The 25,082-nt window shown below is 33.1% G+C and overlaps 1 protein-coding gene across 2 annotated transcripts in view; it reads left to right on the top strand.

Moving 5' to 3' along the window:
* TBC1D32 (TBC1 domain family member 32) overlaps positions 1–25,082 on the top strand; it is a 235,283-nt gene that overhangs the window by 104,098 nt on the left and 106,103 nt on the right. For both annotated transcript variants that reach the window (XM_063097734.1, XM_063097733.1), the window contains exons 20-22: positions 1,726–1,844; positions 10,476–10,592; positions 21,901–21,989. In XM_063097734.1, the coding sequence (XP_062953804.1) occupies positions 1,726–1,844; positions 10,476–10,592; positions 21,901–21,989 (325 nt within the window). The remainder of the gene's footprint in view (positions 1–1,725; positions 1,845–10,475; positions 10,593–21,900; positions 21,990–25,082) is intronic.

Genomic DNA, 25,082 nt, shown 5'->3' with positions numbered 1-25,082 from the left:
GTAGCTTATATATACATCAAAATTTATAGCCATAATAGTTACCACACATATAATACTGTTTTCTTATTTTCTTTCTTCCTTTTCCTTTCTTGAAAGCATTTCTCTCACCACTTAGCTTTTACACTGTCTTTGAATTTTGTGGTATATATTTTCCACTGTAAATTGGATTTATAAGAAGTTGAAGCACTGGGAATTTAATGTCATATGTTAAGGTTATCTGAACCTTGAACAAGATATAATCCCTAAATAGAGGTGCTGCAATTATATTTTTCAAGTTTTATAGTGATAACATCAGTGATCACCATTTATTCTCTCTGTAAGTGAAAATATTTTCTAATCCTGCACTTTAAATTCATTTCTTGGCTGAACTAATTTGGACTACTGGTATTATGAAACACATTTCTTGTCAAGAATTGTCCTAAACTGAGCACTTATTTTTTCTTCTACTTAGAATAAAAACCACATAATGTAGTATTCAGGGGAACATTAATTGAAGCACTTGGAGGCTAGATTTAATCTTAGATCTTGCCCTTGGTCAAGTTACTAAGCTTCTGAGCCTTAGAGTATCACACTTTTCAATAAGGGGGATAAGTGCATTTTTTAATAGAACAAAAGGAGGAAAATTACTGCTGCTTAAGCTCCTGCAATGTCTTATGTACTGTATTAGGAACTTTACATATATCACTCTGTTTATATTTCATGTTAACCCTGGGATGTAGCATTATTATTTCAGTTTTCAAATGGGGGAACTGGGGCTCCAAGAAGTCAAGGGAGTTTTCCAAGGATGAATAACTAATAAACTTGCAAATTTGGAATTTGAACCCTGATATTCTCAATTTTAGAGCCCATTTTTTTTCTTATATACCAGAGGACCCTTTCTATATTGTTATTATGAACTTACTGATTTTATGATTAGATGTTATTTTTTTCACTTTTTTATATATTTGATTTTTTATAGAATAATTTAATAATCAGGCTTAATATTCATTTTCATTTAATTTTATAGTATCTGACTTATGAGAATTTAAAGAGCGTATTGAAACAAAAGTATAGTGAAATACAGAATTGTTCTAAGTGTATGGAATTAAAAATAATAGTTATATTGAAATAAGAGAATATACTGATACTCTTTGATGTCTACCCTGCCTCCTGATACCGCCTTCTCTTCTCCTTCCATCTGTTAAACACATGCCTCTCAGGCTACCTTACACTGTTGGCTCATTTAGAGAACAACATGTAAACCTTATCATTTTTCAGGAAAACCTGCTAGGAAATATTACTGGCCATGGGATAAAAGCAGGGACTCAAAATTCAGAGGTCCTCCAGGGAAATAGTCTCTCAGAATTTGGTCATTACAAAATTTTATGATAATGAAGTATTAACAATAGCAAATACCATTTCTACCAAGGATAGAGATTATTTCTTTTCTTTCTTTCTTTCTTTCTTTTTTTTTTTGTCTTTTTCATGACCGGCACTCAGCCAGTGAGTGCACTGGCCATTCCTATATAGGATCCGAACCCGCTGCGGGAGCGTCGCCGCGCTCCCAGCGCTGCACTCTCCCGAGTGCGCCACGGGCTCGGCCCGAGATTATTTCTTATATAAGATGCAAGTATGTGTCTTCTGTCATAGTGGGTAAGTCTTGTCAGAAGGATAATCATATCTCTCCTCCATAATCCAAAGATATATTATACTATAAATATGACATAAAATAATAATTCTTCTTAGGATTTATTAATGCACTTATAACTGAATTATGGTCCAATCTGGAATGTGGAAGAGATGATGTTAGGGTAATCCATCCCAGATCTACTCCAGTGGATCCTATCGACCGAAGCTGTCAAAAGGTAAGAAGTCATTTGATTTAATTTAATGTACAGATTTAAAACGTATCTCACACATATAACTTTATCTAGATTTTTATCTATATTAAATTACAACCAGCAGCCTTTCCTAAGTATGTCTTTCCTGTCTTTTTTTTTTCATTTATAATTTTTTTTTATTTTAAAAATAAATTTATTGAACAATAGAAATATCAGCGTCCCTTGGCAATGATATTTTGCTAGGATACTTTTTTTTTCATTTTATTTTTATTAGAGTTTCTCTCCCTTAATAAAGAGTAAGAACACATCAGACATGTTGTGTAAAAACAAGCAAATCACAGAAACAAAAACTAACCAACCAAAACAAAAATCCAAGAAGCTTCTTGCCTTTGGGCTTTGATTCCAATTGAAAATCGTGAGAATTATTTGAAGGAGGGGTGGGCAGAGAGAAAATGCCATTTTTAGAATAATGTGGCAAAAAAATTTTTTGACACACTCAAACGTTTTATTATAATTCAATAGCTTTTATATACTTAATATATTCTACAAATTTCGTTAAAATTAAATGATGATTTCTAAATGTGATTTTATGGTATCCTAGACAATTTTATTATTATTATTATTATTATTAATTTATTTTATTTTATTTTTCTGCTGCTGGCTGGTATGGGGATCCCAGCCTGTGATCTTGGCATTTCCAGCACCATACTCTTTCAAGTCAGCTAACTGGCCAGTCCTCCTGAACAATTTTTATTCAAAGAGTGTCATAAAATTCTTTCTTTAAAAACCCAGCATTTTAGATGTTGCTAATTCTGGAATGGTAAACTAGTTAACTCCTGTAGAAAACACTTGGAAACACTGAAAAAATAATATAAAAAACAAATGCTTAAAAGTATTGAAATGACTAAAAAAGGATGAAAATAAAGGGTAGTTAGTGTATGGATGAAGAGAATGGTATTGCTTGAGATTTTTGATTTTAACAGATTGTTGTCAAAGGTCAAATACACATTGATGCTCCACAGGTAGAAATCCACTACCTAAAAGGGTTGAAGAACCAGAATACAAAGTTAAGGACTATTGAATACAGAGTTAAGGACTATGCAGCAGCTGGAAGATGGAACAGGGTTCCTGGAAAAGGCAGAGTCACAGAGGGGGCACACCAAACTCTTTGTAAAAACTCTGTCCAAATATGTGGCTAACTGGTAAACTGCACATGTGAACTTTGCAGAGATGCTACCTAGCACAAGTGGTAGAGAGTTTAGGGTTTGAGTCTAGCTGGTGTAACTGCTGAATTAAAAATCTGCATAACAGTCCAGAATCTCTATGACATATCCTCACAATGTATGGGATACAGTCCAAAATTACTAGACATATGAGGAAAAGGGAAATGTGACTCATATTGAAGACAAAGTCAACTATAATACAAATTGATTGTGAAATGAAGAAGTTATAGTTATTGGACAAGGATTTTAAAGCAGTTATTATAAATAAAATGTAGAGGAAAATATGCTTATATTAAATGAAAACATTAGGAATCAGTGGAAAAATAGAAACTATGTGGAAGAACCAGACTGAAATTCTAGAACTAAAAAATCTTATCTGAAATAAAAATTTCTAGATGAGCCTAACAGATGATTTGAACATGCCAGTGGACTTGAGACAGCTCAAAAGAAATTACATAATCTGAAGTACAGAGAGGGGAAAAAGAGAAAGGCTTTAGTGATACCATATCAAAAGGTTTAACGTGTATTGTTGGAATACCAGAAATACATAAGAGAAGAAATTAAATAATACTTAAAAATCTCCAAAATTTATTGAAAGATTAAATTGATAGATAAGAAATCTCAAGGAGATTATACAAAAAATAAAAACATAACAAAACCTCATTAAGGCTCACTATAGACAGAGATAAAGAGCAAATCTTAAAAGAACCCCTAGAAAATCACACATATAGGGGAAAGGAGAAAAGTTTTATGATATCTTGTTAGAAACAATGTGCTAAAGGGAAAAACAAACAAAAGAAACAGTCAACCTAGAATTTTACATCCAGCAAAAACATTCTTCAATAATGTAAGTGAAAGAAAGAAAATTTAAAGTCTAAGAAAATATTTGTCAGCAGACCTACATTTCAAATAATGCTAAATGAAGTGCTTCTGGTTGAAGGACAATAATACTGTATGGATATGTGAATTTTTAGGATGGAGAGAGGGAATTGCAAATAGTGAGTTTAAAGGTTATTATTTTTTCAAAACTTATTTTAAATAACTATGACTTTTTAAAACATAATTATGACATATAGTGGTTTTTATATTGTACTTAGAGATAATATATATGACAGTATAAAGAGCAGGAGATTGATAAAATGGTACAGAATCTCTATGGTTACAAGGTTCATATATTTTACATAAAGTGGCCCAATATTATTAATCCCTAGGAAATATTTTTAACTCATACTTAAGGTTACAGGGATTTTATTAAACTTCTTTGATTTCAAATTAGAAATGTCAGTATAAACTAGGATTAATTTTTCTCTTTAAAAAATATTGTGTATTCTCCTAATCTGTATGCTGAAAGATCTAGAAATAATGACAACTCATAGTAGTAAACACAGTCCTAGTGCCCAGCTTGTAGTCTCTAAATATTATTCCCTAAATATTTTTTTTTCTTTTGGTATCTAATTTTATCATGTCTTTGAAATTGCAGAGAGCAATTACGTAGTTTTAATATATAATGAGGTACATTAAAAAATTTACTTCTATTCCAGTCTGCCTCCTCTATCTTCCTTCTCTCCCTCTTTGGCTGTGCTGTTTAATATAACAGACAATAGCTCTGTGTGGTTATGCAAATTTATATTAATTAAAATTAAAAATATATTTCCTCGATTACATTAGTCATATCTTAAGTACTCAATAGCACACATAGCTGGCTGGTATTATATTGTACAGTTCAGATTACATAACATTTCCATCATCACAGAAAGCTCTACTGAACAGTACTTTATTAGAAACCTACTAAAAAAATAATGTGAAAAGGTATACCTAATAAATAAATTTTAAAAAATTCTAAAAAATATAACCCAAAAGAAAGTGGGAAGGGAAGAACAAAGGAATAGAAAATGGATGGGAAAACAAGAAGGGGAAAATAGTAGCCCTAAAGGCATTTATATCAATAATTGCATTATATGCAAATGGACCAAATATTCTAATTAAAATAGAACTTTTTAGAGTAAATGAAAAAGGAAGATCTAACTATTTGGTGTCTTTAAGAAATTCACATTAAATAGAGACACAGATAAGTTGAATGTAAATTGATGGGAAAATAAATACAAAGAAACAATGTACATTAGAAGACTGGTATGGCCACATTTAGTGTCAGATAGAAAGAAAAACCAAGACAGTGCCTTCAAAGATTAAGAGAAACATTTGCATAATGATAATATGGTCATTACATCAGGAAGACATAATCATAAATCATTTATGATCTTAATAACAAACACTCAGAATATATGAAGCATTAAAATAGAATTTGAGGAAGAAATAGGCAAATGTGCAATCAGAGTTGGAGATTTTTAACATCTCTTTTAGCAATTGATAGAACAGATCAAAAGATATCTGTTAAGAATTACATGATATGAATACCACTATAAATCACTTGATCTAATATTTATAGAATAATATACTCAATGATTGCAGAATACACATTCTTCTCAAGAGCACATTGGTGTGTACACAAAGATAGACTATCTGCTGGGCTAAATGCAAGTCCAAATAAATTTAAGATGATTGGAATAATATAGATTATGTTCTATGATCACAATAGAATTAATTAAAAATTAAGAGGTAGAAACTAGAAAATAAGCCCAAATATTTTGAAATTAAACAACTCCCTGGTAAAATAATCTGTAACGCAAGAAAAAAGCACAAGGGGAATTAGAAAATATTTCAAACTGCATGAAAGTATGAGTGCAATATATCAGAATTTGTGTATGTAGCTGAAATAGTGCGAAGAGAATTATTTTGAGCTTTAATATTTATATTAGAAATAAGAAAGATCTGAAATTAATGACTAACGGCCCGCTCAGAGACTAGAAAAAGGTCAAATTACACCCAAAGCAAATGCAAGAAAGGAAATAATAAAGATTAGAGCAGAAACCAATAAAATGGAACCAAGACAAACTAGAGAAAAGTAAGAAAGCCAAAAGTTGATTCTTTGAAATGATCATTAATATTGATAAACCTCTAGCTTGATTGATCAAAAAAAAAAAGACCTAAAATTACCAATATCAAGAATAAAGAGTATGACTGAAGATCCCATAGATATTAAAGTATAAGTGAATATTATGATTTGCTTTATGCCATTAATTCAATAACATAAAATTGAAAAATTTCTTTAAAAGGATGTTTTTTTCCCTAAAAATGGCCCAATAGAAAAAGAAAAACTGAATAGCTATGTATTTGTTAAAGAAATTGAATTTGTTATCAAGAACCTTCCCACAAAGAAAACCAGATGATTTCACCAGTGGATTCTACGAAACATTTATAGGAGAAAGAATACAAATCTCATGCAAGCTCTTTCAGAAAACATAGGTAGAGGAAACAATTTCTAACTTATAAGGCCAGCATAACACTGATACAGAAATGAGACAAAAACATTACCAAAAAAAAAAAAATTACAGACTAATATTCCTGTTGAATGTGGACCAAAACTATTTGACAAAATATTGTCAAATTGAATCCAGCAATATATAAAATGATCATTTATCATGATCTAGTACAATTTATCCCTGGAGTGCAAAGTTGGTTTGACATTACAAAATGAAACTATAATTCACCATATTAACAGAAAAAAGAAAACTCATGACAATTTCAATGATATGGAAACAGCATTTGGCAAAATTTTATACCCGTTTATGATAAAAACTCTTAGCAGATTTAATCCACAATCTGCTAAATACTATCTTTGAAAGACATACAGCTTATATTACAGGTAATGGTGAAATATTGGCCCTAAGTTTGGTTCATTTGTATCATTTCTATTCAACATTGTATTAGGTCGTAGTGTAGTAGGCAAGAAAAAATAGAAGGCATACAACTTGGAGAGAAAGATGTAAAACTATTTTTTTGAAGATGGCATTGATTCTCATCCCAAAACAAATAAAGAACCCCCCTACTTGCTAAACAAAAGGTGCTCCTCACAATCTAAGTGCCACTGTAGTGTCTTCTAGTGGTTTATATCATTACAGTTGCTTTAAAATCAATCAGACTTGGCTTCAGATGCCAACTGTTCCTCAAAATGATGCATGTCTTACAGTTGAATTGAAAATTAAAGTAGATTATATGCATAAATATTGGTAGTACAGTGCTTGGCCCAAAGTAAGTGTTTATATAATAAGTGCTTATAAAGTAAGTGCTTATATTATGTAATGGTGGCAGTTAAACTATTGCCATCACCCAGTTTCCTTCTCCCATTCACAGTCTTCACTGATCTTTCCTTTAGAGCATTCTATCCAAAATGTAAAATATAATTCCTAGTATTTTTCTGAAAACTCTTAAGTGACTTAGTTTTCCTAGAGGATAAAGATAGAGCTCATTAACATATCTCATGTCTGTCTGCCTGCCAGCTTGCTACTTCTGCAGCCACATCTCTCACCTCTCCCTACTTGGCTGTATAGTGTCATCCTGCTGATATCCTCCCACTCCTCTTCATACTGCAATATTATCAGGTCATTGAGGGCATGGTTTTTGACTGATCTAATAGTGTATTTGTCTTGCAACAACACTACAGTGAGTCCTTGAGGGCAGATTCCTTTATTTGTATTTTTTATTGTTAGCATCTGGCACAATTACTGATGAGTGCTGGCATTAAAATATTTTGAACGAATAGATAGGTGAATATATCATCATTATTAACCTGAAAGATTTTTAATTCATAAGAAAAGTTCTTGGCTTTAAGGTAATTAATTACTTTTATGCTTTCATCTTAAAATATAGCAAACACTTGGCCTTCCATTAGTTTCCTTATCATTATTGCACAAAAGCTCATTTTTCTCTTCAAAACGTTGATGAAGTAGATTTATATTTTGTGCTACTATAAATTTTAGGATAATTAATGTTTGATATTAGCAATATCTAACAGTGTTCTTTTGTGGAAACCAATGATTACATTGTAAATATTTTGAGTTTGAGAAGTGCTTAACACAGCACAATTTTGCAATATGCTAATGTCTTTAAAAATACCTGTGTATGAGAAATGGATTTGTTTCTTCTAGAAACAAGTTGCTGAAATCTTCTCAAGCCTCTTTAAAATTCTGTTCAGGTTGTTTTAGTTCAGATACAATTATTTAATTGTATTCACCTAAAGTTCTACTTAATTAGTTTAGAGAAGCATATCAGAAGTCGCCATGATTGTGTGTGGTTCAAATTGTTGTATATCTTAGGTGGAGGAAAGTTCCATCAGCATCAATGGAATTCTTCATATGTAAATAATACAAAAATTCTCAGTATGTTAATAATATATGTTTTTATAAAGACCATCTGTCTTTTCTATCAAAATGGACATTTGTTAAAAGATTTTTTGTAATCTGTTAAGGTTATGATAGGAAAGACACTTTAAACATAAAAAAAAAAATTACAATAGTATCTAAATATTGCTAGATTAATACTAAGGGCATTTTGAAATGTTTGCATACTCCAATTGTAAAGAATTTTTTAGCTTAACTGTATTCTCATGATAAGTTAAATTGGATTAAAAATAAAGCTATAGTGAAATCTGTGTTATTAATCATCTTTCTAGTCAACACTTGGTGATTAGTGAATTAATTAATACAGTGGTTTCCAGTGGCCATGGGCCTTCTAGTTTTCCTGTAGTTCATTTTTATATGATTAATAGATATACTCATCAGACATCCTTTCTTTCGTAAGTTCCTTTTTCTTCTCTGTAGTGCATACTTTTAGCATGGTGTTCTCTTTAGGTAGGAATTCAATAAAAGACAACCAAGTTATTAAATTTATTTAGTTATTGTTTATGATAACTTTATTGCTATCCAACAGATATAGGATTTAAATCATGGATTATTTTCTTAGAATTGGTCAGAAATTCCATCTTCATTTTATGGGATTTCTTTATCATGGGGAAAATATGGATGCTTTTAAAAACTTAATGTGAGTTCATTTTTTATTCAGAAACAGCATTTGTTAAAAATCATTGTTAAATATATACACGATGTAGCCACTGTTATTTGTTAATAACATTGCATTTGGTACAGTGAGGGAGGAGACATAAAATGGCCTCTACTTTCCAGGTCCTCAAACAAGGACTGTGGAAAGGAGTGACACTGTTAAGTAGTGTTTGAAAATGTACAGTATTGTTATTTGTGCTAAGTAATCTCAGCCTGGAAGTAATAAGATACATATTAGTTCTACCAACTGTCTGAATGTGTATCTTTGGCCAAGCTACTTCACTTATCTGGACCTCAAGTTTTGTCATGTGTTAAATGAAAGATTAAATTAAATGTACTTTCTAACTTTCTCAATTTTTAATTTTCTGATCCTAATGAAAATTCTCAATTTGTCTTATTCTCAATTTTTGAGTCAAATGAAAAGTTTTAAAAATGATAAACAGAAAAAAACTTAATGGTCACAATTAAGTACAATTACTATAATACAAGCTAAATATTCAAGTATTGGCAGAATATAGGGCTTCTAGATGTGATTAATTGGAAAGTCTTCAGAAAAGATTGTGGCACACTTTTGAAAGCTTAGTAAGTGGGATAATGAGTAAGTGGGAGTGCAGAAGTAGCATGTTAATAGAATAAGAAAAGTTTGTATAGGTGGCAGCTAGTTCAAGGAGACCACAGGCAGATTTGATTAACTGAAGTGGAGACTTCATATTTGGGAAGAATGGGAAATGAAGCTTTTGAGGCTGTGAAAAGAAGAAAAGTGTTGATTAGTAAAGTGTCTTGAAAGTCATGCTAAGGAGTTTAGATTTGATATTTAGTGATGGGCAACCACTGCATGCTTTCGAGCTGGGGAGCCAAAGAATAGAATGTGTCTGAGAAAAAATATTCTAATTGCTTTTAATAAGATGAAATGAGAGTGGGGAGATTAAAAATTTCATGGAGAGATTAACTTGGTAAGATTACATTGGAAAATGAGATGGTTTTGAGAGGAAAAGCCATCGGTTTTTAAAATTATATCTAGGTTAGTAGTATTTCAAGTGAATATAGTTAAGAGATAGCCTTGTGGCCTGAGACCAGGAATATATATAATTTATTATCTTGTCCCAGAGACCCTAAGTATTACTCTGTCTTATTTTCTTACGTATCAGATATAACAGTGCACAGAATGAGAAAGATGCATCATTTCATTTTTTTGTCAGAACCAAACTTTGCAAGAGATACTTGACATTTTAAAACATTTTTCCAACTCTTATGTATGTTTTGTAGCAGTTGTTATATCATGCATTGTCAGCTTAAAGACTGTTGTTCATGTTAACTGTTTTACACTTATATATATTTCACATTTATGTGGATTAATTAGGCTTATTTAAAAAATTAGATTAACCTACAATCATACAGCTATAAATCTTTACATTAATGATTCTTGCATGGATGTGATTGAAAAATGAACCATTTAAATGACTTTTTTTCTTCTTCAGTCTTTTTTAGCACTGGTGAACTTGTTATCCTATCCTGCTGTTTATGAGCTGGTAGGCAATCAAGATCTTCCTAATAAAGCAGAATATTCTCTTCGTGAAGTACCAACATGTATTATTGTAAGTCATTTTCTTTCACTCTTTCCCTTTTATAACTGCTATTTGAGATTGGTCGTAAAAAATGCAATTTGACCACAAAGAAAAGGAGAAGAAAAGAAACAAACATGGCATTGAAAGGCTGATTTACTCATGGATTATCAACTTTAAATTATCTAGGAATAGAATCTTCGATCCAGGCCGTCTAACATTTCTAACACCTGTCAGAATACAATGCTAACTTTCCCCAACCAGAGAGGAGACTTGGCACAAATAGAAGTATATGTATGAGTGATTTTTAGATGACACATTATGTTACTAGTCATATCATATCAGTGGTGTTCCTTTGTTGGCTAGGACATGTAAGAATAAATTATATCCAAGGAGATCAGTACATTTTCTGCTAATATTTTAACAAACTATATATTATTGCCCCATGAGGGCAGTATATACATATTTATTTAATTTAAGACTTACTTTGTACTCATATTCCCAGATGAGTAACTTGTAATCATTCAGCAATATTTAATTCCTTATCTTTGGGTAAACTTACAAATTAAACACACAGAAATGTGTATTTATGCATATAAGGATTAGTACAGAATTACTTGACACTAAAGTTTTATTATTAATTGTTACTTTTTATTTTCTGGTCCATTTGTCCTGTGTTTTCTGGTTTTTATAAATACAGTTTTGCCACTTTGCATACTTTTAACCCTAAATATTTGAATTTTTTAAAAACTTTGTAGTTGGGGAAATTTCTGATAACTTACATGAAATGAAATATAAAGATAGATACTTCTGTTATTAAACTTTTCACCTAGATTTTCTTATATTCTTTTCCTTGAAGTGTTCCAATTGTATCTTGTGTCTTGGCACTTAAGTGTTTCTTCCTTGCAGAACTTACAGTCTGTTTAAGTAGTTTTATAGTTAGCCATTTATGTGCCTGTCTGTGAGTACCTGAAGGAAAGTGGGATATCTTCGTTATCCTTAGCATTTAGCACATAGTAGATGCCTAGTGAATGTTTACAGAAAAGAATTATTTCTGATATTATTGGCATTATTGAAATGGATTACAGGAAACAAGTACAGATGAGTTATATTAATCTAGAATAATGGCTTGTATGTTTGTTCTCTTAGTTTTCATGTACATCGACAGTGTATATTCAAATATATCTTTCCACTTACTGAAGGCATTTGTCCTCTTAAGCCTTAAGACACTTAACTGCAAACAGTTTTATTACTCCACTTCTGAAGTCATTACATTTCAACCTTATAAAATAATCACTTCTTCCCATCATAATTTAAACACGTAAAGACTTTCCTAATAACTCCCTTGACTTGTGTCTTCTTTTAGCTACTACCCTATAGTTTGCCTTCTTCCCCTCACTCCCAAGCTTACTGAAAAAATTGCCTGTACTTGAAATCACTACTTTTTTCTCTTTTATCAATTGTGGAAGCCACTGTAATCTGGCATCTTGCCCCATTACCTAACTGAAATTGTTCTGCCAAAACCCAATAAATATATAATTCCCTAATGCAATGGGAACTCCCTTCTCATTAAACTTAATTTACTACTTTGCAGCATTTAACAGGGTTGATCCACTTCTCTTTATTTTCATTCTCGTTTCCTTTGGCTGTGGCACTACTTACTTCTGGTTCCCTTTCAGTTTCTTTGGCCTGTCCTGCATAGTTGTCTTCATGGACTTCTCTTCCTGTCTGTTTTATCTCTTTCAGAATTATCTCATGGATGATTCCATGGCTTCAGTTGTACACTGACAACTCACTTGATTTCAATTGCCAGATCTGTACTGAGTTTCCTACCAGAAAATGGGCATCTGGAAAATTCATAAGCATCTTAGTCTTACTATGTCTACAACTGAATGCAATGTTCCCCCTTCCCTAAATCAATTGCATTTCCTGTTTTCCTGTGTCAGTGCATAGCACCATCATCCATGCAATTTAATAAGCCAGAAACTTGGAAGTCATTGTTGACTCCTCTCTCTCTGCATGTAATAAATCACCATCATATGGATATCTCTCTCCCTAATACCCTGATCTTATTTCCTTTTTTCCTTTCCTGTTAAGATCACCTAGCTCAGACCCTCATTTCTTGTCCAGATTACTTCAGTGAGATCCCAACTGCCCTTTTTTTCTCTGTCTCAGCCTATAATTTATCCTCACATTATATCGAAGTGATTCTTTAAAAATGAAAACCATATGTAGTTGTTCTGTTGTTGAAAATCTTGGCTGATTTCCTTTTGTCTCCAGGCTTTATCTGTATTCCTTTGCATGGCATACAGTTTATCCTTGCTTCTTGAAAAGCACTCTTTTCTCTTTTTATATTCCTCTTTCTAATCAGCAGGATCTTTGGGCAAGCTACTTTCTTTCTCTATGAGTCTGGTGGGTATGTAACCTTGCTTTTTTGCTAGATAGCACCTCCTCATCCTTCAAGACTTATTTCAGGCTTTACTCTTCTGTGAAGTCTTCACTGTCCTTTCTCCTTAGCCATTTTTCTAGTTCATATGTTCTTCCTAATGTACTTTCATAGCACCTTGTCCATTAATAAAGTATATATCACATTATTTTATAATTATTTGTATACTTATTTGCCTCTACTAATAGACTGTAAGGTACATGAGGAGATGAGCTGTATTTTGTTTTTCATCCCTGAAGTCTAGCAAGCTGTATTTGGCTATTATAAGTATAGTAGTTTTTCAGTAACCTCTCTGTTTTATTAGACCTTATAGGTTAGACTCTTAATGATTTGAGCCCTTAGCCTTTGTTTAAGAAGATTTAACTTAAGTTAAATTTCTGTTTTCTTTGGGAGTCCCATGGCAGGAACCTTACGAAGTTATACTATGGAACCATTCTGTGTGTGTGTGTTGAGTGTGCATATGTAAACATGTGTGGCTTTTCTCTACTTTCTACTGTGGACATTTTCACACTTATATAAATAGTATAGTGAACTACTATATACCTATCACATAACTTCAGCGTTAAGAACATTCTGCCATCTATTCCCTTACTCTTTTCCAATTTCCTCACTTTTACTCCCATTGTTTTTTTCTGAATTATAAAGCATATTTCCGTCATAATGTCAATTTGCCTATAGATAATTTAGTATGCATCTCTAACTGACAAGGACTTGTTTGGTTTTGCTTTGGTTTGAATTACCACCATAAACCATGGTGGTTTTATCATATCTAAAATATTAGCTATAATCCCTTAATGTCATCTAATATATAGACCATGTAGATGTTTCCAGTGTTGTCTCAGAGATGCCTTTTTTTTTTTTTTTTTTTTTTTAACAGTTGGTCAAGTCATGATCCAAACAAGGTTCCCATGTTACATTCAGTAATTATGTCTTTTAAGTTTCTTTTATTCCAAAACAGTTTTCCTTCCGTTTTTGTTTTCATGCTATTGATTTATTGGAGAAACTAGGTTATTTGTCTTGTGTTGCATTGATTCATTTTTCATTAGCAGGTGTGAAATGGTGATTCTAGTTCTGTAATTTTTTTGTATTTGACTGGAATTCTTTAATAAAGAGCTTAATAAAGGCAACCCTGAAAAACAGTTTTTTCAGGAAAGTTAGAATAAATGCTTGACTCTGTATTTATTTATAAATTTTCTAAGTGATGAATTGGTGCTCTAGTGATCTCCAATAGGGAGATTTTATTTTATTTTATTATTATTATTATTTTTAAAGATGACCAGTAATGGGATCTTAACCCTTGACTTGGTGTGGTCAGCACCACGCTTTCACAAGTGAGCTAACCGGCCATCTCTATATATGGATCTGAACCCGTGGCCTTGGTGTTATCAGTACCACACTCTCCCAAGAGAGCCACAGGCCTGCTCCAGGAGATTTTATTATTAATATTATCATTATTATTATTTTTATGAACTTCTGGTTTTATATGTATGTGTTTAATATAATGCAGTCATTATTCCTTTTGATGATCAAGATATTTCTTCTTTGGCTATCGAGTCCTTTGGATATGTGTACATTAGTATTTGATGTTTTGCTTTCTTGCTTTCTAATGTAAGATGTTCCAGGCACATTGTGTACATTTCCTGGCTCAGGCTTGGAACCAGACATCTTCAAAGAGTCCTTGTTCCTTTCAAGAGAAAGTGTTTTTTAGGAACTACAACATGGGCACTAGGAATGTTCACTGTTAAGAGTTGTCATTATTTCTAGGCTTTTCAGTGAATAGCCAATGGGAATAAGCAGGCTATTTTTTTTTTTTTAATTCTTAATAGAAAAACTGATCATGAATTTGTACTGATATCTCTTCTTATTTCCTTATTTGCTTATATATATTTTCTCTTTTACTGAGAAAAGCTTGGGAACCAAGCTTTTCGTGATTTGAATAAGAGTACTTATTTGTTTTATTGTAAAATGTAGTTTCAGTATACAGTAAGATCAATGAATGCATATAGACATTTCTTTTCAGTGTTTTTTTTTTGGGGGGGGTCCTTAGAATATATGCCATTGGGGATTTACAATCAAAATACTGTTTTAAAATCACTTGATGTGAGTAAATCTCTATTCTGCCTGGTTATACCACTAAATTAATAGATAGGTTTGTTTTAGAATGTTTCAAATTTAGAGAGGTGGGTTTTACTTTTTTTCCCATTGTCTGGTTTCTTGCTGGCTGACAGCCAGTGACTTATCTTAGTTTCTAGAATCTGCTCTGGGTCTTTGTCTGGTGGTCCCTACTATTTCAGCAATGGAGAACTTCTGTCATATCAAACCTCTTGCATTCTTTGAATCTCTGAATTCATGTTCTGTGACCGGTAGGAGAAAACTCTGCTTTAAAATTGCTCATATGATTGGGTCAGGCCCACCACTAAAAATCTATCTTCCCCCCTCCCCCCAAAAAAACCCTTTATTTATGTAGTTTTGACTATACATATGTATGGGGTACAGAGTTGACTATCTATTTGTGTACAGTATGTGATGATCAAATCAATATTATTAGCATGTTCATCATTACAAATCAAAAGTATTCTTGGTGTCCCTTACCCAGTTACTCCCTAACCCCCCTCCCCCTCTCCCTTTCCCACCTCTAGTAACTATGGGTCACATTTTATCATGGTCCATCTTTCCTTCCTTCCTTCAGCCAACTTACAAGTGAGGGCATGCAGTATTTCTCTTTCAGTACCTGGCTGAACCCCTCCCCTTCCCTTTCCCATCGCTAGTAAATTCACATCTTTTCTCTCCTGAAAGTTAATGTTTTATTGTGGCCTTCCTTCCATCTGTCCGTCTGTCTGTATCTCTTCCTTCTTTTCTTTCTTTTTTTTCTTTCTTTCCATCTTCCCACTTAACAGTGAGGACATGCATTATTTCTCTTTCTGTGCCTGGCTTATTTCACATAACATAATTTTCACCAAGCTCATGCATGGTTGCTACAAATGGCAGACTTTCATTCTTTTTTATGGCCGAGTAGTATTCCATTGTGTATATATACCACATTTTCCTTATCCAGTCATCTGTCGATGGACATTTAGGTTGCTTCCATATCTTAGCTACTGTAAATAGAGCTGCGATGAACATGGAAGTGCAGGTATGCCTTTTACATGATGATTTCCATTCTTTGGGTATATACCTAGTAGTGGGATTGCTGGATTGTATGGCAGTTTTATCTGTAGTTATTTGAGAAACTTCCATACTGTTTTCCATAGTGACTGTACTAATTTACAGTCTACACCAATGATGTAGAAGAGTTCCCTTTTCTCCATTTTCACCAGCATTTGTTATTCTCAGTCTTTTTGATAATAGCCAGTCTAACTTGAAGGAGATGAAATCTCAATGTGGTTTTGATGTGCATTTCCCTGATGATTAGTGATGTTGAGAATTTTTTCATGTACCCATTGGCCATTTGTATGTCTTCTTTTGAAAAATGTCTATTTAGCTCCTTTACCCATTTTTTAATTGGGCTACTTGTTTTTTTACTGTGTGATTTTTTGTTTCTTGCATATTCTGGATATTAATCCCTTGTTGGATGTATAGTTTGCAAATATTTTCTCCCATTCTGTAGGTTGTCTTTTCACTTTGTTGTTTGTTTCCTTTGCTGAGCAGAAGCTGTTTAGTTTGATACAATCCCATTTTTAAATTTTTTCTTTTGTTGCTTGTGCTTTTGGGGTCTTATTCATAAAATCTTTTCCCAGTCCTATTTCCTGAAGTGTTTCTCCTGTGTTTTATTTAGGAATTTTATAGTTTCAGGTCTTATACTCAAGTCTTTAATCCATTTTGAGTTGGTTTTGGTATATGGTAAGAAGTATGGGTCTAGTTTCATTATACACATGTACATCCAGTTTTCCCAGCACCATTTGTTGAAGAGACTACCTTCCCCCAGTGTATATTCTTGGTGCCTTTGTCAAAGACCAGTTGGTTTGAAGTGCATGGGTTGATTTCTGGTTCTCTATTCTGTTCCATAGGTCCATGTGTCTGTTTTTATGGCATTACCATGCTATTTTGGTTACTATAGCTATGTAGTACAGTTTTGAAGTCAAGTGTTGTAATGCCTCTGGTTTTATTTTTTTTGCTCAGGATAGCTTTGGCTATTTTGGTCTTAAAGTCGACTGATTAAAGACATTAGTTACTTCTGCAGAAGTCCTTTCACAGTAGTATTTGAGTTCGTGTCTGAGGCCTGAGAATCTTGTGGGTCATCTTAGAATTCTGGCTACTACAGTGTCTTTGGGCTAGATTTTGAGCAGTGTGATTACTGGGTTGAAAGGTAAATTTATATGTACTATAACCAATGTGTAGTATATATTGCCAGGTCCATCCACAAGGAATAATTCTTTTTCATCCCCATCAGTGAGATATTATAGTGCCTGTTTCCTGGTAGGCTGCTTAAGAAGATTACATGGTCAAAGTTTAGATATCTGTCTGTCTTACAGGTGAGAAGTGTTGTTATATTTTTTTCATTGTGAACCCTTTCCCTGTGTTTAATGGCTATTGACACTTCTTTTAATGGTCTTTGCATTTATTTTTGCATATTTTTCTATTTGTTCTATTTTCTTCTCAGTTTTAGGAGGTTCTTTAGATTTTAGGGATAATAGGTCTTAAATTTTATTGCTTCATATTGGGTACCTATCAAAATTCTAGCCCCTGTGAGCAACTCTCTAGTCATACTTTAGTAAATTAAAGGTGAATGACACAAAATATTCCTATGCAATTTTCTATTGCTTTTCACTTTTTGTCACCTAACTTTCAGCCCTATGATGAAGGTATGTAGATGTGGTGGTGTATCAGGTAGAAAAATGCAATCTGGAATTAGTAAAGGCAAAAGAGAAAATTGTTTGTCTTACATAGCTAACTTACATGAAAAGCAGGGACGACTCGATATAGGACTGTTGAATGGTGTCAGCTCCATATCTGTGTCTGTGTCTATCTCTCGATACCCAACCACTTTTTCTATTATTGCTTTCCATCTTGGCTTTGTTGAAAGGCAAACATGGTGTGTAGTGGTTAAGAGTTTGTATTCTGTAGCCAGACTGCTGGGATTGGTTTCCTCGTTCTGCCACTTACTAGTTGTGTGCCCTTGGACAAGTTAGACTTCAGTATTCTCTTTTGTTAAAAGAGGGCATTATGCAAAGTGATATAAGCCAGACACAGAAGGATAAATACTACATGATACCACTTATATGTGATATAGAGTCTAAAATAGGCAAACTCATAGAAGCAGAGAGTAGTCATGTGTGGGGGCAGAGAGAGATGGGGAAACAGGCAGGTATTAATCAGAGGGTACAAAGTTTTGGTTATACAAGATGAATGAGTCCTAAAGATCTACTGGACAACAGAATGCCAAGAATTAAAAATACTGTATTACATATTTAAAATTTTTCTAAGAGGGTAGATCTTATACTAGATGTTCTTATAACACACATAAAACAAAAGAAGGAGAAGAAGGTGGGAGGAAACTTTTGGAGAAGATGGATAGGTTTATGGCATAGATTGTGGTTATGGTTTTGCAGCTGTATACTTATCTCTAAACTCATCAAGTTGTATATATTAAATATGTGCAACTTATTTATGTCAATCATACCTCAATAAAGTAATTAAAAAATTTTTTTTAAATAGAGTTAAAAAATAGCATTAATATTTCTATCTCAGTGTTGTTGGGAAGATTAAATGAATTGAGTTAAATGAAATGTAAAACATTTAGATCACTGCCTGAGAGATAATAAGCACTATATAAATGTTTGCTATAATTATTAATAGTATTTTCTTCTCTAAATGGTATTCTCTATAGGAGAAGACTCCATTGCTCTCTATTCTCCGTAGGATGAACTACCTCTTACTCTATGTTGATATCTTCATCCTGTCCCTTAGTATTAGTCTCCTTGGGCTGCCACAACAAATTACCACAAAATGTGTGGTTTAAAACAACAGAAATGTGTTCTTTCACGGTTCTGGAGGCCAGAAGTCTGAAATGAAGGTGTCAGCAGGGGCATACTCCCTCCTAAGTCTCCAGGGAGGAATCCTACCTTGCCTATTCAGCTCTAGTTTTTCCAGGCTTTTCACATCTTCTTGGTGCATAACTCCAATTTCTCCTTCTATTTTCACATGGCTGAGTCTTCTTCTCAGTCTTAAATCTTTCTCTATCTTATAAGGACACATGTCTTAGATTAAGAGTCCACCTGCATAATCCAAGATGATCTTACCTCAAGATTCTTATCTCAGTTACCTCTGTGAAGGCCATTTTTCTGAATAGGGTGGCATTCACAGGTTCTGGGGATTAGGGCATGGACCTTTTTTTGGGAGGTGTTAGCATTTAACTCACTACACCTCCAGATATGAGAGTGGCCTTTTTCTCTACTTCCTCACTTTGAAAAATCCTAAGGAAGAACCTTAACTGGCTTAATTTTATTCATAGGCTAACCAATTCCAAGCCACTCCTAGAAGTGCAGGTGCATGGATGTTGGGGCATTGTGGTCGACCTTTTCCTCACCACTTGCTTGTTTCTTAAGTAAAAGGGATCAGATAGCACAAATGTGGCCATTGGGACAATTGTAAATGGAGTAGGCACTCAGATGTGTATCTATTTATATAGAATGGGTATCCCTTTTTGTTTTTCCATTCTTGGTGTCAGTCTGGCCTATTAGGTTATTAAACATATTCTCAAGATGGAGAATATCTTTTAAAAAGACATAGAGCTTCTGTGTACTTTTTGCACATCTCAGGCCTTATTTGCACTAGCTTGTTGCTGTGAAGCTGCTTTATGATTTAGGAAGTTGATTTCCTTATTGACACGTTATGGTGCTTAGAAGCTGAAGCTCTTCATAAGGCAGGCTTCCCAGTTTTGTTTTCTTCCCTAAGTGGTGATACATCAATGTAATCCTCTCTGAAGAAGAAATTATTTACCGTAACGTTTGTTCTCTGAAAATGCATTATCATTGATAGATTGCTGCAATCTACTCTTCTATTAGCCTGTTGGTAATATAGTCTCTGTCTATCATTTTTATTCTTATAGTATCTAGTACTTAGATTGAAGAACTAGGACTTTAGAGTTATAAGGTGTCAGTGGCTATCAAATAGTCTGAGCTTAGCATTGTATTCAGATAGCTGGGCAAATTTCAGTCACCTATACTAATACCCTACTAATGAAGAAAAATCTATAGTAACCCTTTAAGAAACTATAATGCATGGAACTAACTGCCAACTTTTTTCTTCTCAGGTAGGAGGTTAATGATATATAATCAATTCTAGATTGTTCTGTGAAGATTAATTATGGTAAAAAAGTGGTAATAATAGGCAATTTAAAAAATTACAATAAATATTAAGCAGTAAAAATATCTACCTATTTGAAGAATTACCTAGCAAACAAGTTTTGCCTTTTTGTCTACTGCAAAGACTACTTCATAGTATCCAGGTGCCTGGGCAAGTCAAGGAGAGTTTTTGGCTCTATCCCTGTAGATACATCAGGACAGAGTAGAGAGACTGAAGAAGAGAGGGTGGTGGGGCAATTGATGAGACTATTACTGCACAACCTGAGCTAAACAACTGCACATGAGTTGTTTAGCTCAGGTTCTGTCATAATTTTTGAAACAGGGAATGGCCAGCTAAGACGCAGATGACAATGACGGGTTATTTTAAAATAACAGTCTTTTTATTCTTCATTATTAAGTAGTTTAATAATTGCTGATTTAAACTCTTGTGCTATTATTTACACGTTTCTGCAAGATATCTGTAGAGTGATAAATGCATTCTTAAGTGTTGGGCATAAATTTTTACTAGGTAAGTTTACACAAAATCAGTTCTTACTATGTTTTGATTAGTATTTTTCAAATATGATTTTGAGTTAAGCATTATTTCTTCCTCTTTAGAAACTCATTCCTTTGCCTCTTATCTATTTGGTGATATGGTCCTGGTATCATAATCTGCAAAGACCTTAATAAATTTTATGTGACTTTACTCCCTAGGAAAACCTTCCTTCTTTTGCCCTATTGGTTACAGAAATATCTTGATTTAAACTCACTGGATGGTAGCAAGTTTCTTGGTCAGGAAAATGAGCAATGAGACATGTATTTGTCTATGAATAAATTTCTTAGGCCTGAACCAAAAGATGTACACAAAAGCATGCTACTATGGAAAAAAAGGCTTTTAGAGAGTGTTCAAAATTGTGTAGTAGGCTAAAATTGTCAGTGCTTGAGACAGCTGTTGTCACTTAGGTCATCAGTTTCTCTCTGCACTAGCATCAGTGATTTTGAAGCCTGACTATGCATCAAAACACCTGGGAAAGTTTAAAAAAGTATTGATGCCAGAAACCCACCCCTAGGCATAGTGACTTAATTGATCTTGGGTAGAGCCTGGGCACCTACATATATTTTTTATGTTCCCTGGGTTGTTCCAGTGTTCAATGAGGTTTGGAAACCACTGATTTACATGTGCTGGATAATCTCTGTTAACAAAATCTCAAATAGTTACTAAATAAAAATATTCAGATTTGCTGTTCATGTTTCACAATTGTCAATTTCATATTTGTTTTTCAAAATAGTTGACATTTTTAGCAATTTAATCAGTATTTAACTGACTGTATAAGCTACTTACCACTTCCAGTTTGGGGTGTAAATTAGTGGTTCTCCACTTTCACTAAACATTAGATTCACTTTAGGAATTTTCACAAATCCTAATGCCCAGGCCTTACCCAGACCAGTTAATTCAGAATCTCTTGGAATGGGACCCAGGCATTAGTGTATATATAGTTTTAACAGCTCCCCAGGTAAAGCCAAATTTGAGAACCACAGATCTAAATATTTGTTGATTTAATTTTATTTAATGGTTTCAGTCAAACACAGTGTCACTGTCTTTCTTTTTCAGGATATTATTGATAGACTTATAATTTTGAATTCTGAAGCTAAGATTCGTTCTTTATTCAACTATGAACAATCACATGTCTTTGGTCTAAGGTAAGGTGCTAAATTAAGATATATTTTATATGTTGCAGAAAAAAATAAGCGTTTGTTCTATATACTTTTTAATAAGTATTTAAAATAAACTACTTTTTAAAAGCATGTTTAAAGGTAACTTGTCTTCCTGTAACATTACAGACAAAGTAAATTGTAGCAATTAGGTTTTTATACTATAGTCTTTGTCTGAATTTAGTTTCTGTATTATTACAGTGTCTTCCATTTTTGCTCAATTTAATAGAGACATTTTGGGGACTATTTCATTCAGATTATTCTGTAGTCAACTGGGGCTTACCTGGGTTGATATTTGATTAAGCTCTTGCCTTGAAAGAAGCCTAGAAATGGATGATTTATTTGTCTTGAGGCTCAAATTTTGCTACTTGATGTTAATCATTACTCTTCAATTTTACTTTTTTCTGAGGTTTAAATCTTTCTGGTTGAGTTCATAAGAATGACACTTTTATTTAGCATGTTTAAGTGGGAAATAAAGCAGAGTTGGTAACGCACCAGGAACTCATGAAATTCTCAGTCTTGTGGTTATATGTAGATGTGTAACTTGCTTCTTCACCTACAAATTACTACCTTTAAAAGCAGGTGAATTAAAACAATTTTCAGTTTTCATAGGTTCATGGTGTTTTTCCTTTCTACTAGCAAAGTAACAAGGCATGAGGGAGGTCAGTGATAATGCACTACCTAAGAAATAAAGCAATTACTTTTCTAAAATTAGGATTCTCTGATGGTAGTGTATTTTATAGATCTATAAACTTTTTTTTTTTAAACCATTCATTAATAGCTGAGCTTCATCTTTGGACTTTTTAGTACAAAGAAGGTATAAAAAAGCTGCAGCTATTATAGCTCTTTGGATGGTGTGCTCTTTATCTCAAAATGTGTTTTCACATTGAATTTTAATTTTCAGTTTATAGCATCAGATACATCATATAACAAGCAGAATCCAATCAATAGAATCCCTTTTGCATAACAATTATGTTTCTGAGTTTTGTAATTATATAACATAGATTTTGGCCTCTCGTTATTGATATACTAAGTGAATTTCTTTTTATTTATTTATTTTAGTTCTTTTATATTTTCTTTATTTTATAGAATAATATTTCTCTAGCGTTCTTTTGGAAGGAGATTTAGCAGTAGGATTTAAGTTATATACAAAGCAATCCAAGAAATGAAATGCTCCTGGAAATAACATATGTTAATTTTCATGGTGCGTGCTTTCTCGTAATATCCAAATGGAATCATTCTGTCCTACCCTAGAAAATGTACTGTTCCATTGTTTATAGATATAATAGCGTAGTGCAAGATGGTGGTTAGCAACATGGACTCTGGAGTCAGGCTGCCTGCTATTTACTAGTTGTGTGAGGTGGGGTCTCAGTTACTTATTTGTAAAATGGAGGATAATTATATTTGTTTCCTCATAGAGTTATTGTGAGAATTACATATGAAAAATTAAAAGGGCTTAAAATAGTGCCTGACACATAGCAAGCACTATAAAAACCATAGTACTAAGAGTACTAGTAATCGTACTTCATGTGGTTCATTATATCTACTTGTTGTGTGGTATTTTTGTGTTTTACTATGAAATGGTTTTTGCCTTAATTTTTTTTTAGTATTTCAGTACTCTTCCATATGCTGCTTAATAATTCACTATGTTTACAATATCAGTGTTCAGAGAAAATGACAAAATCACTTTCTAAGAGAATGTTTGTTTTCAACTTTATCTTCTTTTTAACAAGTTTTTCTTTGACAAATTTATTTTCATTGTGGTGTGAAGTTCATCCTCAGAATCTTTAATTCAGTTGTATTTTTAAGTCATACATTTCAACTTTGCTTTCATTTTTTTTACTTAATTCAGTATGTTGTTGGTCTTTAAGATGATAATTTATGTTATAGCTTTGCATTATATATATATAAATCTTGTATTTCTGTGTGTTTTGGATTTTTACCTCTATCTTTCTTTTTCACTCCTGCAGTGTTTTTGTTTGCTTCTAATTGTACATTCATACATTCTCTTCAGTTTAATATCTTATTAATGTGTCTGACTTCTGTGTTTAGCATTGCTTGTTCCATTCTCTTTATATTTTCTGCTGCCTGAAAACTTTAGAAGTAACATTAAGGGTAAGTTTGATACAACTTGTTTGCCATAACACATCACATAGATAAGGCTGACATGAGGCTTAGTGAAAGGTGGCTTTTCACTTTTCAACCGCATCACATTCTATCTAAAGTTCTGAATTAATTTGCTAAGATCTTACAGATCTTATACATAAATTGCTGATGTTTGAGAAGGTTGCCGCTATGGTTCACCCTGTCTCCTTTATTTTTCTTCTTCCCACCTATCCTTTTATGCTGGATCATTCCTATCAATGTGAGGACATGCCTTCTTATGTCCCATCTTACAATGAAACCAAACACACACAAAAAGAAACTGCCCTTGACCTCATATCTCCCTGCATTCACTGTCTTATTTCTCTGCCTCACACCATAACAAAACATATCTATACAACCTCCCTTCACTTGCTCACCTCTGTTTACTCCTCAGCCCACTTTGATTTGACTTGGACTTTATAACTCTGTCAGAACTGTTCGTCCTGCTTATCTCCAGGTCACTTGTAACTTCTATGCTAATCTAGTACATTCCTCTCTTTTAGTTCTCATCTTACTGCAACTATCAATAGTCTTTGATATAGTGGACCATTTTTCTTCTGTGTGAAAAATTCTCTTTCTTTGTTCTTTTGATCCACACACTGCTTTGACTGCAATTTCTCCTCCTCTGTATTCTCTAAGACCTCTGAATGTTGGACTCTTCAGGCCCATTTTTTTCTGTACACTCTGCCCATAGTTTGTTCCACTTACACCTCTGCCTTTAAATATCATTTTTATGCCAGAAAATGCCTCAATTTATATCTCTAGCCAAAGTCTTTCTTCTGAGCTGCCAAACTCATATATACAACTGTCTCCTGACATCCTAATTCATGCATTTCAAGGGCATCACAAGCTTAACATGTCTAAAATTGAACTCTGTAACTCCCACACCTCCTTCCACAAAAACAAAGAAAACAAAATAAATTTTTTGTTTCCATC

Source organism: Cynocephalus volans, chromosome 5 (genome assembly GCF_027409185.1).
Source record: "Cynocephalus volans isolate mCynVol1 chromosome 5, mCynVol1.pri, whole genome shotgun sequence".
NCBI lineage: Eukaryota > Metazoa > Chordata > Mammalia > Dermoptera > Cynocephalidae > Cynocephalus > Cynocephalus volans.
This window is presented reverse-complemented; position numbering and strand designations above follow the sequence as displayed.